The sequence below is a fragment of the Lynx rufus genome, unplaced genomic scaffold, assembly GCF_022079265.1.
Source record: "Lynx rufus isolate CCGP_SWC_20201006 ecotype Redwood Valley unplaced genomic scaffold, mLynRuf1.p SCAF_3, whole genome shotgun sequence".
NCBI classification, from domain to species: Eukaryota; Metazoa; Chordata; class Mammalia; order Carnivora; family Felidae; genus Lynx; species Lynx rufus.
This window is the reverse complement of record NW_025814845.1, coordinates 29,164,884-29,178,927: the sequence shown is the minus strand read 5'-3', so window position 1 is coordinate 29,178,927 and position 14,044 is coordinate 29,164,884. Positions and strand designations below refer to the sequence as shown.

Genomic DNA, 14,044 nt, shown 5'->3' with positions numbered 1-14,044 from the left:
GCTGTAAATGATAAAGAGATACAGAATAAAACCACTAATTTCTAGTATGAAAATTTGGTAAATCATTCAAATACAATTTAAAAGGGGAAAGAATTTTCACTGATAATACTGCTTAAAAACAAGGATGTGGAAGGATATACAATCAGGAAATGCAAAATATGTAAGTGGTTGTCTTTAAAGACAGCTTTGAGTTAGGTATCAAGAATCAAAAGGGGAAAGGATCAAAAGGGTTCTTTAGAACCAGGCACACATAAGTCCACCAAAGGTGAGAGACCCAAACATGCAGCCATAATAATATTAAATACATTTACATTTAAATATTAAAATAAAGAACATTAAGAGGCACAGATTCACTAACAGAAAAAAAAAAAAAAGAAAAGAAAACAAATTCTAGTATGTACAATAAGGGTTTGAAGACATAATTAAATACAGGGGGGAAACGACTTCTTCTGGTTCTCAAGGTTAACATGCCTTCTATAAATCTCGAAAGGGCAAAAGTTCTGGTGCTAGAAACAAAAATTTAGGAAGTGGAAAGCATTTTCCCAATTGTTTCTACTCACCAAAATGTAGCTGCTCCCATATTTTCAGCCCTATTCTTCAAAGACCTCCCTATGACCTAGATTTTAATGCCAAGTTATTGGCAGTTAAATAGAAAGCAAAATGAGGACACACTTTTATTGCTGTCATTGCTGGGTTTTTTCTAACTGTGAGGTGAGTTTAAGGAAAGTAGGAATTTAGAACCTGGGAGATTTGCAGATTTAATAATATTCTCAGGTTTCTCAAGCCATAAAAAAAAAGAGAAAGCCATACATAAAGCCCAGTTTTAGAAACATGATGCACATTTCTGCTGAGTATGCTCTCCAGTGAATGCCCCCCCAGTCCGTCCCCCATTCCGATGTGATGGGCGGTGTTTGCAAGGCTATGGGGCCAAAAGGAGGAGGGTACACATTTGGATACACAACAGAGTACACAATTAACTATCTTCAGTCTGACTGCCTTGTAAAAGGGTTAAGAAATGTGGTTTCTCAAACCATCTCACTAGAAAATTCCTTAGCAATGTTCATCAGAACCTTCTATAGGACGTGTGTGCTTTAGTTATTTGGGTGGAGGACACAAGCTACTACAATCAGCCTGCAGCAATCTGGTTCTCCACAGCCTAAGGACCCATCCAGGGCTTGCTGCGGGGTGTGTGCTTTAACTGAGTACACCCTGGTAATAGTTGCTTCTGCTCTGTTCCAGACCTTTGCAGTCTTCTAACAAAGCAGTGCAAATAAGTGCCGCCCTAGCACCAAATGCAAATAGGAGGCAAGTGCTGATGAAGTAGAAAAGGCTCCTCTGGCCACTGATGGAAACCCAATGCCCCAGTGCAGACTGCTCACCCAAGGATGCCTGATATGCTGGAGCAGAGCAGCCTGCGGACCAGACTCTGGCAAGGGTCTCTAGGACCTTCTGGCCCTCACTAGGGGTGGCCGTGGGTTGTACTTTCTGCGTTGTAACTGACATTCACGTGTTCAAGCCGCACACCACATGTAATTCATTTGAGGATCACTTCCTCTCATTAGAATGAGAGATGAGGGTCTGGCACGGGTGCTCACCAAACACTTGATGAATGAATGAAGTGAATTAATGCACCCTCTGAGCAAGTTTTTACTACTGTCAAGACCAAGGAAAGTATCAGTTCTTTTGATTCTCCAAAATAATGATTTTAATTGTGACGGGGATAAAGGCACAGGGTTTGGATGATTTTTCAAAGCTATCACTGTACTTAAGTGAGAATTTCAGTCATTTCTTGTTTTATGGGGAATGGTTTTGGTGAGTTTTCCATCCCAAGACAGTTTAAGTGGACTGTGCACGAAACATGGATGGAGTCTCTATTTCACTGCTCATTAATATGAAAAAAAAGAGTGAACATCCGTGACAGGGCAATGGCAAGTCAAAGGAATCTTCATACCAAGGGTGGGGTTCCCAGTGCAAGAAGGCGTGGTGCGTGTATAAACAGACACTCTGGAAACAGCAAATGTCATACCCTTCTATGCAAACAAAAGTAGAAAGCTCTCTTTCTACCAGGCTCAGAAAAGTCATGTGTTTCTGTTGGAACAGAACAGAGGCACTACTGATTTTAAGTACTTCTCAACCTGGAAGGAGTCTGTTAGAGGGACAATTTTCATTACAAGAAAAAAAACAAAAAACAAACAAACAAAAACAAAACACTTCCTTTCTTCAAAACTAATCTTCCTATAGGGATAAAATATGAAAATACTTTTTAAAACTTTGTCTTCTTTCTCACTTCCTGAATTAAATTAATTTTCAACCTTCTTTGAAAGTGTACTCAAATGCTTTCAAGAAAGCAATTTCTTTTACATGTGCATTCTATATTCACATGCTACCTCGTATTCTATATGTGATCATCTCCAGTTTTACAAATTAAAAAGAAAAGAGGCTCCAGGAGCTGCTGGTGGTTTGCCAACATTGCATCGATAGTAAGTAGCAGAATACAGCACAGGGTGGGTTTCTACTCTGTTCCCCATTCTTGCAAATTTTAATAGGGCAATCCAAAAACTTAGTGTTTGCCTCCAAGCACAAGGTTTATTAGCAGAGGATGGCATTGAAGGCTTCTATTTCACTAAGAGAGAAATGACACTTCTTTACTTTCTCTAAACTGTAGCAAAATGCCAAATAGGTAATCAGCCTTCAGGTCAAAGGTGGAATTAAAAAAAAAAAAAAAGGAATAAAGGAATAATAAATTAGGTTTAGCACACTCCACCTACAGAGGCAGGAGAGATAAAATTTGAAGATTCCAGAGTGGAAACAAAAGCTTTTTATTTAACTTTGTTAACTAAAATAATAACAACATCCCACTCCCCAAATGTTTCCACTAACTGAGGTTTTGCTGAAGCAGGAAAAAGAAATTTCATTGTAAGGACTGACACTAACTTTTGGTGAAATGATCTAATTAAATTCTCTAAGTGCTAGCTGAAAGTTGAAAACTAGAGACCATTAATTGCAAATTTCCTTCTACATATTTTAACTTCATATATTTATATAAGTTACAGCATTATAACTGTTACTTCAAATTCATTTTATTTCCTTTTTTTTCAGTCAAGTGCATTTCCTTACACTTAATTATCTCACACCAACTTAGCAATGTGGATCTTCATTTGAGCTTTAAATTGGCTCCTGAGCCATATTTTCATGCTTGATTAAAAGCATGGGAAGTATACTGAATATTAAATGCATCAAAGATGGTTCTGCATCATTTATAAAATTAATCATCTTCTCCAGTACTAAAAACCTATTCATATTTCAAGGATATAATTAATAGGGAAATTTTACACCTCAATTTTCCTCCAATGTGATCATGCAATAGTTTGGCGTAAGGGGTTGATGAATACGGGGACAGCACGAAATAACATCAGAAGTCAATTTACTTTTTTGATTAATGAAGTTCTCACTGCTCGGTTATTATCACATTCAGACACTTGGTTATCCAGTTATCATGCTGGAATGTAAATGTTATTTCCTTAAAGCCACTTGGACCTAACTTTTCATTGTACACAGTGGTAAACACTTCACTGGCTTAGTAATATCCATGGCAACTCCGTTCCAAGGGCCTCCGAGTGACCCCTGTGTCTTGTATAAACATTTTTGGCAGGAGCCTCGGCAGCCGATGCATAAGGATGATCTAATTTTGCAAGCGTGTCATTACCAACCTTCAGATACACAACGCAGGCCAAGTTTTTCCCCTTGTGACTATTTTCCAAGCCATGGAAGAAAAGAGCAAGGCACAGTGGGAGCACTGTCTTGTTACTTCATATTCACTCAACCAGATCACCGTAGGTGGACGCCACCCCCTGACTCGAAGTCCTTGGACCCCTTTCTGTCCTTGTCCGTGCCCCATGTTCACAGCACCAGGGTTGTACCTACAGAAACACCTGGCCAAACTCCTAGCCACCTGCGGGGAGAAGCATCTAGATGGGCCGGGCCCACAGAGGGCTAGCTTAGCACAAAGGTGTTGAAAGACACACGGAACAAGATTCCCTCCCAGCCAGACTCTCCCAAGTGGAAAGGAATCCCGTTCTCCCGGCCAAGTTCTCTCCTTCGCTAGCTTCTCCTCAGCCATCTCATACAGTCACAGCTCAGCATAGCTGCTGTCATAGGTTTTTAAGCAAATCTTTTTATTCTGAATGCATTTACATGCAGGAATGAGGACTTTTTTTTTTTTAGGTTTCATCTTTTTAAATCAGCTCTGTGAAGGACATGCTGAACACCAAATGAGACAAACTGGAATATTTTTTTTCTTCCTGTATTAAAAAAAGGACATTCACAAACATTTTAAAGAAAATCTTCTTTCTATATAATTGGGGTGATCTTCAATTAAAAAAAAAAACTCAAAATAATCATGTTCTTGATGCAGATTTCTTATAAAAGTACATTCGAAAATTGCTTCCTAACCATGATAAACATTGAGTACAGGATTTTTCTTCTTTTTCAATGTCCCCAGATCCACATTAATTTTTTTTTTTTCAACGTTTATTTATTTTTGGGACAGAGAGAGACAGAGCATGAACGGGGGAGGGGCAGAGAGAGAGGGAGACACAGAATCGGAAACAGGCTCCAGGCTCCGAGCCATCAGCCCAGAGCCTGACGCGGGGCTCGAACTCACGGACCGCGAGATCGTGACCTGGCTGAAGTCGGACGCTTAACCGACTGCGCCACCCAGGCGCCCCCACATTAATTTTTAAAAATCAGTCTGGCTGAACTTTTTTTGGCTGAAACCAATAATCCCGAGAGCCCAAACTAAAAAGCTGGTAACTGAGGAGTTTCTGTAAGTCTACTTCTGTCATGACCAGATTTGCCTATGACCCAAGTTCGGTGCAATCACACCCTGAGGAGCGTTGGGCACAGGTCTTGAGATGTGGATCTCATTTATACAAGGGCGCACGGTTGCTGGGGGGTATTTGCTCCACTTACTCCCTGAGGCTTTGAGAAAAGTTTGTTCACCAAATGCCTGTCAAGTGATGAGTAACTTTAAGGAATAACACAACACACAATAATGTTCTTGCCACTTGGAATAGATAAGAAGAGGTGTTCAATTTTGGAAAACTTACCACGGAGACAGGGTCCATGGCCTCTTGCTTGACAGGGACTGGGTCAAACATGAGCATTCTTTTAGTTAAGCTTTCTAGGGTGCTCTGGTGTTTGGCCTAGAAAACAAAACAAGGTGTCCAAATAAATCCCAAGGTTACCTTAATATAAACCAGTAAAAATAAAACATAATATTCCTCAAGCCCCTTCTCTGCTCCTTCCTCTCCCCTAGCCCCGGAATGGCTGGAATTTATTTTCCTTACCTATGAAAGATGCCATTTTACATAATTAAAACCAGATTCCATGGTCATAAGTAGATGAGAGCCAACTGGCATTTCTAACTCAAATACATAAACCCTGACATTTCTGGAACAATACGTACAGCCCCTTCTGAGCAACAAAGCTTGCTTAAGACTGCTGTACAACTCAACAGAAGTTCACATCACATATGAATGTGAAACATTTTTCCTTATGTTCATTACAGAAAACTCAAGAAAAAAACAAGACAACCAAAAGAAAACCTAGAACCAATCATCATTGATATCTTTGTTTTTATCCTTCCAAACTCTCTTTTTAAAAGGATTGTAATATGCATGCTCATAATTTCACTTGACAACTGACTGGGCAAATGTTTTTCAGTAAGTGTGGTTCCGTACCATCAAATTCCGTGTGCCACTGTGCGAACAGATCAGGTTATTTATATTATCCCTTTCTGTTGGGCAGTTAGGTTGCTTCTAAATTTTCGCCATTATGGATGGCAGTGTCTTCATACTCATGTCCTGCACATTCTTAAATGGGGTAAATTTTACGTAGGGGAATTCTTGGATGAGAAGCACGTATATTTTCCAAACCATTTGATGTATCATCCAGGAAAACTGCTCTACTATTCCCACAGATAAAATAGAACCCATTTCCCAACATGCCCACCTGCAATGTGTATTACCACTTAAAAAAATAAAAACTGCTAGTTTGTTTCAAAATGGCAAACTATTTATATTCGAAATTGATGTGATTATTCAAGTTGAATCTTCTCCATCTTTATGTAGCACCTGCATGTCTCCTGGAGTGAAATGCCTATATTCAGGTCTCGAGCCGCCCCCCCCCCCAGCCCCCCTGCCCATTGTTTTCTAAGCACGTTTCACACATGAAGACTGTTAGTCTGTATTCACTCCAATTCCTCATTAGGAAATAAGCCAATCTTTAGCCTGATGTAAAGGAAATGTCCATCTTAATCTTGTCTGGCCTTACTCTTCTCTTCTACTGTTATGCTCCTATTATCCCTTCCCTCCTGTGTTCTGTACTGGTTCACTTCGGCACTAATCGACATCAAGCCAACCCCTTGCCCACAAGACAAGATATTCAGTCTGCTCAACATAGCTTTTGGAATCACTGCCTGGCTACTACCCAGATCTTCAACAACCTGCTTCAGGCACCTACTATTCAAATTTGGTTTAAGGGTTCAGAGCTTTGGTTAAAGGCAAGATCTTTATTGGACCACTTTGGTTCGGGTCGAAAAGTGAATTAAGTTCTGGACTGCATTCTACCTGAAAAAGCTGCAGAAGTCTCTAGTTCTAGGTTACTTCCTGTATTTCCGTGTTAAAACTCCCCATTCCCACCCCAACTTCCACGACAGCGGTCCTGTAGTGCGTCATATCCATGCACGCTGCGTTATATACTAAGAAACCTTCACGTACAATTATAAAAGTAATACTGTGCATTCTTAGTGCTCCCTTGCTCTGTTGAAGAAACACTGTTCTGGGTCTCATGACAACACGTGAGTCTCATCGTTAACTCAACATAAGGCTCTGACTTCGAATTTTATTTTCCTGCATCACAGTATGTATTATAATCTGTGAACACAATTTGATACCAGGCTGCTCAAATCAATGGTGCTAATACCCTCTTATGTGTGCCAGCAAAAACAAACCCCAACAGCCAGTGAAAAATGGATGATTTCATAATGAAGGATGAAAACCCCTTTTGTGTCTTAGGATCTATTATTAACCAGTTCCCAGCCTCGCAGCTGCAGAGATGGATAGGGTTCTAAGAATCGCTGTCCAGTGCCTCGCAGTGGAAACAAAGGATGTGAGATCTCCTGCTTACATCAATGAGGTCAGGTAATTCAGCAGCCCTGACCCTTGGCTGGCCACCCCTCCCCCAAGCCTTTTAAATTTAATTTACTCTTAGGGATTCATCCACTCTACTAGAGGGTATCTCGATGAGAATCCTTCTAAATAAAAGCACTCTTCTTCTCAGGTGCACAGTGAAAAAGCCCTGTTCTCCGGATTCAAGCAGGAGATGTGCCTGAGACCTGCCACAGGACAACCCTTCTCCCATGTTAAAATGTAGATGACCCCTCCTTTACCTGTAATGTTTTAGGAAGATCAAATGAAATTTAAAGCAAAACATAACTCTTTGTGCTGTGAATAGTTTCTACCAACAAATACGTACACAGGTTTTGGATACACATGCTGTATACACGATACTAAATCTGTTGGTTCCAACTTCTGGAGCAATGCCAAGTATTTGCCTCTTTGCTAAGAGACCTAGCCTTAAAGATCCGTCCCCTCCACCCTTAAAAAAACTCACACTGAATTTAGTTCAAAAGTGACTAGCTGCCTACATCCTGCCTGAGGTCACATGAGACCTTGTCACTTCCCAGCTGTACTACTGCAATAGCTTCCCAGCACGTGCACGCCTCAGGGTACCTTACCCTCTTGACTACCAGCTAAGAGCACACAATGGCATCAGGAGACGGACTCTGGGTCAAATTCTAATGCCACCATTTAGCTCATAAAGCCTTTAATGACGTTTCCTACTGCCCACAGCAGTGACGACCAAATCCATTTAGAAGTGAATGACACATTAGCCTACTATATCTCTTATCATTTCAAGACATTATACAAATCACTGGCATTTTCAATTTTTACCTTTTATCTAAACTTAAGGAAATTAATGCTTCATGAGACTTGTAATCATGAGAAAAAAGTATCGCAGAAAGCATGTGCCCTAATGAAACTGGTTTATCTTATTAAAAAGTAATTGTAAAGGTATGCTTATTTGTTCAGAACTGTACCTCAAGAGTAACTCAATCGCCGGCCAAGGGCTATTTCTCATTATAGAAGTATTTCAGCTAGTAAATGAAAAATGAGTGGTAGAATTAGAATATCTCATTTTGAAACTCCTAGCTGACCAAGGCATCGCTGGACAATAAAAATCTGTGCAGAATTCGAGTATCACTGCAAACAGAAGGAAACTCACTCACCGTTCCATCTACATGTCTAACTAACACTGTGCTCCCAATTTGGTTGTTTCTAAAATGACTGACTATACTTTCAGTGGTAGCTACAGGATATGGAACAAGAGAAGGTGAGGGACACACAAAGAAAACGGAACACTCTGAACTGTTCACAAGACAGCCCTTCCTGGGAGGGGCGGTGGGATGGGACAACTTCACACACATCTCTGTGCCAATTTTTAAATGTATTACTTCTATAATTAAAACTTTTAATAGAAACAACAGAGGGAAGGAAGCTAAGCTAGAAAGAAACCAAATTTAGGAAGAGAATCAAACACATTAACGCAAATCGGGCTTCTGTTTATTGATTTTCAGGAAAACTTATACTTTGTAACTACTGTGCCTATCTCTGAAGAGACCACTTTTGCTACTGGCATTGACCTTGTCTTTGGATTTTGGTCTAGAATTGGAAGAATGACTGCAATGTCTCCAAGGTGCCTTCCGTAGAACTGAGAAGTAGTTTATGCACTGAAAGAATTAGAACTTAGTGGCTTTTGTTACACATGGGCACCTCATGTACCGGGGATACAGCCCTCCTTAGGAAAGAAGGCTAAGTAAAACGCAAATGCTGTTGGAAATCTAGTTCACCAACACTGACCGCAGTCTTAAGTAGAACCAGTAGGTGGCGCACTACAACAGGTATTAGAAGCCAAGGACGAAGGAAGTAAAATGAGTTTGCCAACCTCAGGGTCTTTAAACCTAGTGGGTTTTAAGCAGGCCCAGGAATTCTGGTAACCATTTTATGTAGGTATCCCAGAGATGAGGAGCCCCAAATGTGGTTCTGTTTTTTTCTAACAACTATGTTCCAATCATTAATACATTTCCATCTTAGTTGTATTTAACTTGCCAAAATCATTTTCCATAACTGGAACAATGTCATCTTCCCTGTTTTATTTTGCTGGGAAGGGCTGATACAACTGAATCTTCTCCCAAAAGGAAGAAAAAGATTTCCCTTCACTCTCTCTACTTACACTTTGGACTTTTCAGAAGTCAAAATAAGGGCCAGATTTTTGCCAAAATGAAAGAATGTGTGATTTATGTATTAAAAAGCTCTGGTGAATCCATTTACATAGTTTCAGAAGCAATATAGTTCCATCTCACAGTCCTATCCAGTCCACCACCACCCCCCTACCCGACAGTTGCTTTACGAGGGTACAGATGAGGGACAGAGCTTAGAAACAAACACAGCCCTTAATGTAAGAGGTAGCTATGATGTCACCAAACTTCCTTTGAAAGTAGCTTGTCTAGAAGCTAGAGCAAGTTTTATTATAAAAACAATCTTATAAGTGATTGCCCCTTCCTTAGAAGCATGACAGAGACATAGAGAGAATGTGTGTGTGTGTCTGAAGCAAAGTTTCTTGTGATATAGCAAGATTTGCTTCTGACATTCTCCCTTCTGGGGCACTTTCCATATCTCTTTCCTCAGATCCTCAAAGGGTCCCTGCATTTTCCTACCCGGCTTGGAGTAATCTTTGTTTCCCAGCTGACCTCAGCAAGGTGTAGGGAGAAAAACAGTGAGACCAAAGCGAGACACCATCTGCAAGCACCTTAGCTCTCCCGGGTTTGGATGTAAAAGAGGAAGTGCACCGCCTTCCCTCACCCTTTACTCCCCAAAGGAACTGCAGGGGATAAAAGAAAAAAAAACCCAAAAATTGTGTGTGTGTGTGTGTGTGTGTGTGTGTGTGTGTGTGCAATTCTTGATCAGGAGAAGAAAAAGGGCAGGCAGGCATCCTTGCAGCTGAAGTTCCTCTCAAAAGAAACACTTCTTTCTTCACTTCTGTACCCAAACTCTTCCATAGTTCCGGAAGAGTCAAATAGTTAATGGCAGTGGCCCTGGCCAGGAGTACAGGGGGCCAGGCAACAGATGTGAGAAAGCATTTTTAAGTTGGAGGCTCCTTCCAGAACAGCCAGATGCTGGCACCTTCCTGGAACTGCCCCCCCCACCCCATTTTCATATTCCTGGTTGAGTTTCACCTACCTTTGTCTTCTATTGTTGGTTTGAAAGGAAAAAATTCCATGGAGTGTTTCTAAATCTTTGCCCCTCACAAATTAGATTTAGCTATTCTGCATCAAAATGTTTTGTAAATGGGAAAGAAGTTAATTATTTAGTTTTAGATTAAATATAATGATCCAGTGAGCAAACAATCCGCCCTCTCTCCTCTCTCTGCTAACAAGCCACCCAATTTTACTTTCCTGCCTCCACCCATTTGCTCCACCCTATGGAGCGTTGCCAAGGCGAGTTCGACTTGTCCAAACAGGACATGGCTTCAGATAAGATTCTGTCCACACCCTGTACTTCGGAAAGACCGAGTGAAGCAATTGATTTTGCATGTAAATAGGGACAGGTGCAAAGGTAACAACCAAGCAAAATCCCTACACATTTCTAGACCGAGGCCCGGCGAAGCAGGGGTGGGAGCTGGGAAACCCAAACCCATATCCTTCAGGTAAACTCTCAAGTTCAAGGCTACCTGGTTAGTAGCATTCCACACCTTTCTTAAAGAAATTTTCTCGCAAATGCAAATCATTCTGCCTACTAAGGTTACACAGCTGTTTTCCTTCTTTATGCTCTCAGACAATTCTGTGTTTTAGTTTACTGAAAAATACCCATGATGTGTAATAATCAATCCTTCAGTGTACGTATCTTACGAGGCTAGGCTCAGCCCTCACAATTCTCTTCTGTGAATTCTGTGAAGCGTTATATAATCAAACCCAGACGGGCTGCGTGAGGCCACACTGCCTCTCCACTGGTGCCCTATCACTGGACACCCACCCCACTCTACCCCAAGGGGCCTCCACCCATGGGGCCCCACCCGGGAGGCAGTGGGAGGCTGGGAGGGGCCAACTGGCTCCAGTCAGCAGCCAGTTCCTGGAAATTCCGGCCTGAGCAGGGATGGCTGGAACCTTAAAAATAACCAGAAGGAATTGTCAGGGTGGTGGTAATTCCCTCAGCTCCTGAGGAGCCTCCATTAAAAATTTTACCTCTCAGAGCCACCAAGCTTCTGGATGTGAAACCGTGAGCTAATACTGCCCTCACGCTTCAAAAGTAAACAAAAGAGAAGAGAGGAAGGCATTTCGAACCACTGCTATGTGAGAGAATTAATTCAACATGTCCCCAACCCAAATCCTCCTTCTCCTTGCTCCTGCCTCAGAAAGGCTGCTTGCAGCCCCCCACCCCCCAACCCATTTGCGTTATTTTCTGGTCATTCACCATGGAAACCTAGAGGTCATCTTTCAAGTCTTCTTCCTCACCAACTTGTCTTTCCATTCCCTACTACTGCCACTGGGAGCCAGGCCCTCAGTGCCTCAAGACTGTGTTACTGGATTTTCCCTCCACTGGTCTCCCCACCGCGTCCCTTGGTCCCTCCAATTCGTCCTGATCTTGCTACTTGCTACTGACAGTTCTCAAAGCCCTCTTCTCACCCAAGCTCACAAACCTTCCTCCAAAGGGACCCCCAGGGCGTGCAGAGTGGGTCCAGGCGCCCATGCTCCGCACCCCCTTTCTAACCGGCTGCCCCCCCTCCCCCCCTGCTCAAATAGCCCCTCACGCTGGCTACCCCGTTCCCCCCACCCCCGTGCCTTTGTTCATTTTTGGCCCTGATGCTGGGCAACCAGTGTGGAATGCCCCGTCCCCTTCCGGCTTATCTAAATCCTCCTAATTCTTCAAAGACCAGCTCAAGGCCCTCCCCACGCAGTGCAGCAGGCTGACTGCGCGCCCGGCTGATCTGAGGCCACCCCTTTTTACCTAGATGGGCGGGTCTTTTAAACGGTTTGTCTCGGACCACCCCCTGGATTGGGAGCACCTGAAGGACAGGAGTGCCTTACACTTCCTTGGTGGCAAATGGGTGCCCCCCTCCCAAGTCCTCAGAGGAGGTGAGGCTTGCTCACTAGTTTTCCGGCAGGCCTGAGGAATGGCTCTAAGAGCACTCAGCCCGTAGTAGGACCTCCACGGCCTTTGCTTTTCCTTTTGCCCTTGAGAACACTTGAAATTTCCCCCTACATAAGTAACAGGGGTTAGAGGGCCTAACCTGAAAGGAAACTTGTTAAACCAAACTTTCTTAGAAAATGTTACAGCTCCTACCCTTGACTTGACTGTTAGGGGTCCTCTAGAGACCTTATTAGTATCATCCTCCAATTATTTTGTATTACCTACCCAGGGAGATCTTCTAAACAAATCGAGTGTCACGGTCTCTCATCCTCTGTCTTAAAACCTAGAATAGAAGAGGGGGGAAAAAAAAGAAAGAGGAAAAAAAAAAGAGGGAAGAGGCAATATTGCGTGAGGAGGGAGGGGGAGGGAGAGAGAGTTTGTAGGTTTTTTAAGGATACTTCTATTGACCAAGGAAAGCAAGGGGCTAGGTGATGTCACAGGTTTCCTGCCATCACAGGATGATCACCATCTTCATGACTGAATCTCCAGGTGCTGTTCTTTACATGGACTGTGTCACTGAGTGCCTATCAGGTGGGTGGGTACTATTTTCCCATTACTTCTGAGAACAACGGAACAGAGAGGTAAAGCAATCTGCCCGTGGTCATACAGCTGCTAAGCTGTACAGCCAGGATTTGAACCCTAAACAGTCTGACTTCAAAACTGGTGAACTTGGCACTCTACTCTGCTCTCTCCCCAGGCAGAGGACAACATTACACCACAAACAGCGATCATGGGCTAGCGATTCCTTCGAACACATCTGTCCACAGGGGATGTGGAATGCAGGGACCCAGTAGTTAATAGTAGTGGCGACTCAACTCCTCTCAACCGGCCCCTGCTGCTGACCCAGTGTCTTAGTGTGCACGCTTGGACACAAGATCAAAAGACACATTCTGAAGGCCCCAAACTAGGCTATTATTCTTCCTAGCCAGTGCACCTGCAATTGGTCCATAAAACTGCTCGGAAAAAAACTGGCAGCTTTACCCAAGTAAATACGGAAACCATCATAATAGCTGTACAAAGGCGGAAGGGTCAGGCCCTCACCCCCATTTTAGGAATGAGGAAATTGGAGGAACAGGGGTGAAATGACTCGCCCAAATTTGCAGAGCTGGTTGGAGCTGTAGCCAAGACCAGAAACGCATCTGCCTGCAGACCCAGGGCGCTTTCTGCTCTGCTTCAGAGTCTGGGCCATGGGAAGGGCTTTTTTAAGCAGTCATCTCACACTGGGGTCACTCCCCGGGTAACAGAGGGTATGGGATGTGTGCAGTGCCTGCTGGCCCAGGTTAGGCAGTGCCGTGGGGAGGTTCCAGAGGATAATTAAGATTTCAAAATGCCTTTTCAGGTTAGATCACTCGGGACTTACTCCATCCTGTGGCATAACTAATAATAATGACTGCACATAATTTGAGATTAGCCCTAATGAGTACGTGCTCAATAAATACTTATGAGATGAATAAATGAATGGATGTCAAACTACCCTTCTTACACGTGAGGATAAAAAGAAGGGCAAGGGCCTTGCAACGATTGTGTACCAGCTGCCATACTAGTGAAACTTGCCAGGGGCCAGTGAAGCTAGCTAGCCTGAAGATCATCTTCTAAAACCTAAAACGCAAAGTTAGTGTGAAAAGTTTGGGAGGCTCGGGAGAGGAAAAACTTCCTTGTTTGGAGAAAGGAGCAGAATAGGAACTTGAAGTTGGTAAGGAAAGTAGTTTTAGGGTGCAAAGCTTTGGAAGGTAGCA

The 14,044-nt window shown here is 42.8% G+C and overlaps 1 protein-coding gene across 3 annotated transcripts in view; it reads right to left on the bottom strand.

The window, feature by feature from the left end:
* KLF3 (KLF transcription factor 3) overlaps nucleotides 1-14,044 on the bottom strand; it is a 34,891-nt gene that overhangs the window by 15,010 nt on the left and 5,837 nt on the right. For 2 of the 3 annotated variants that reach the window (XM_047092444.1, XM_047092446.1), the window contains one exon: nucleotides 5,109-5,204. In XM_047092444.1, the coding sequence (XP_046948400.1) occupies nucleotides 5,109-5,165 (57 nt within the window). In that variant the 5' untranslated portion in view covers nucleotides 5,166-5,204. Of the gene's footprint in view, nucleotides 1-5,108; nucleotides 5,205-12,533; nucleotides 12,553-14,044 lie in introns of those variants that run through there. The other variant, XM_047092447.1, reaches the window with a different exon arrangement.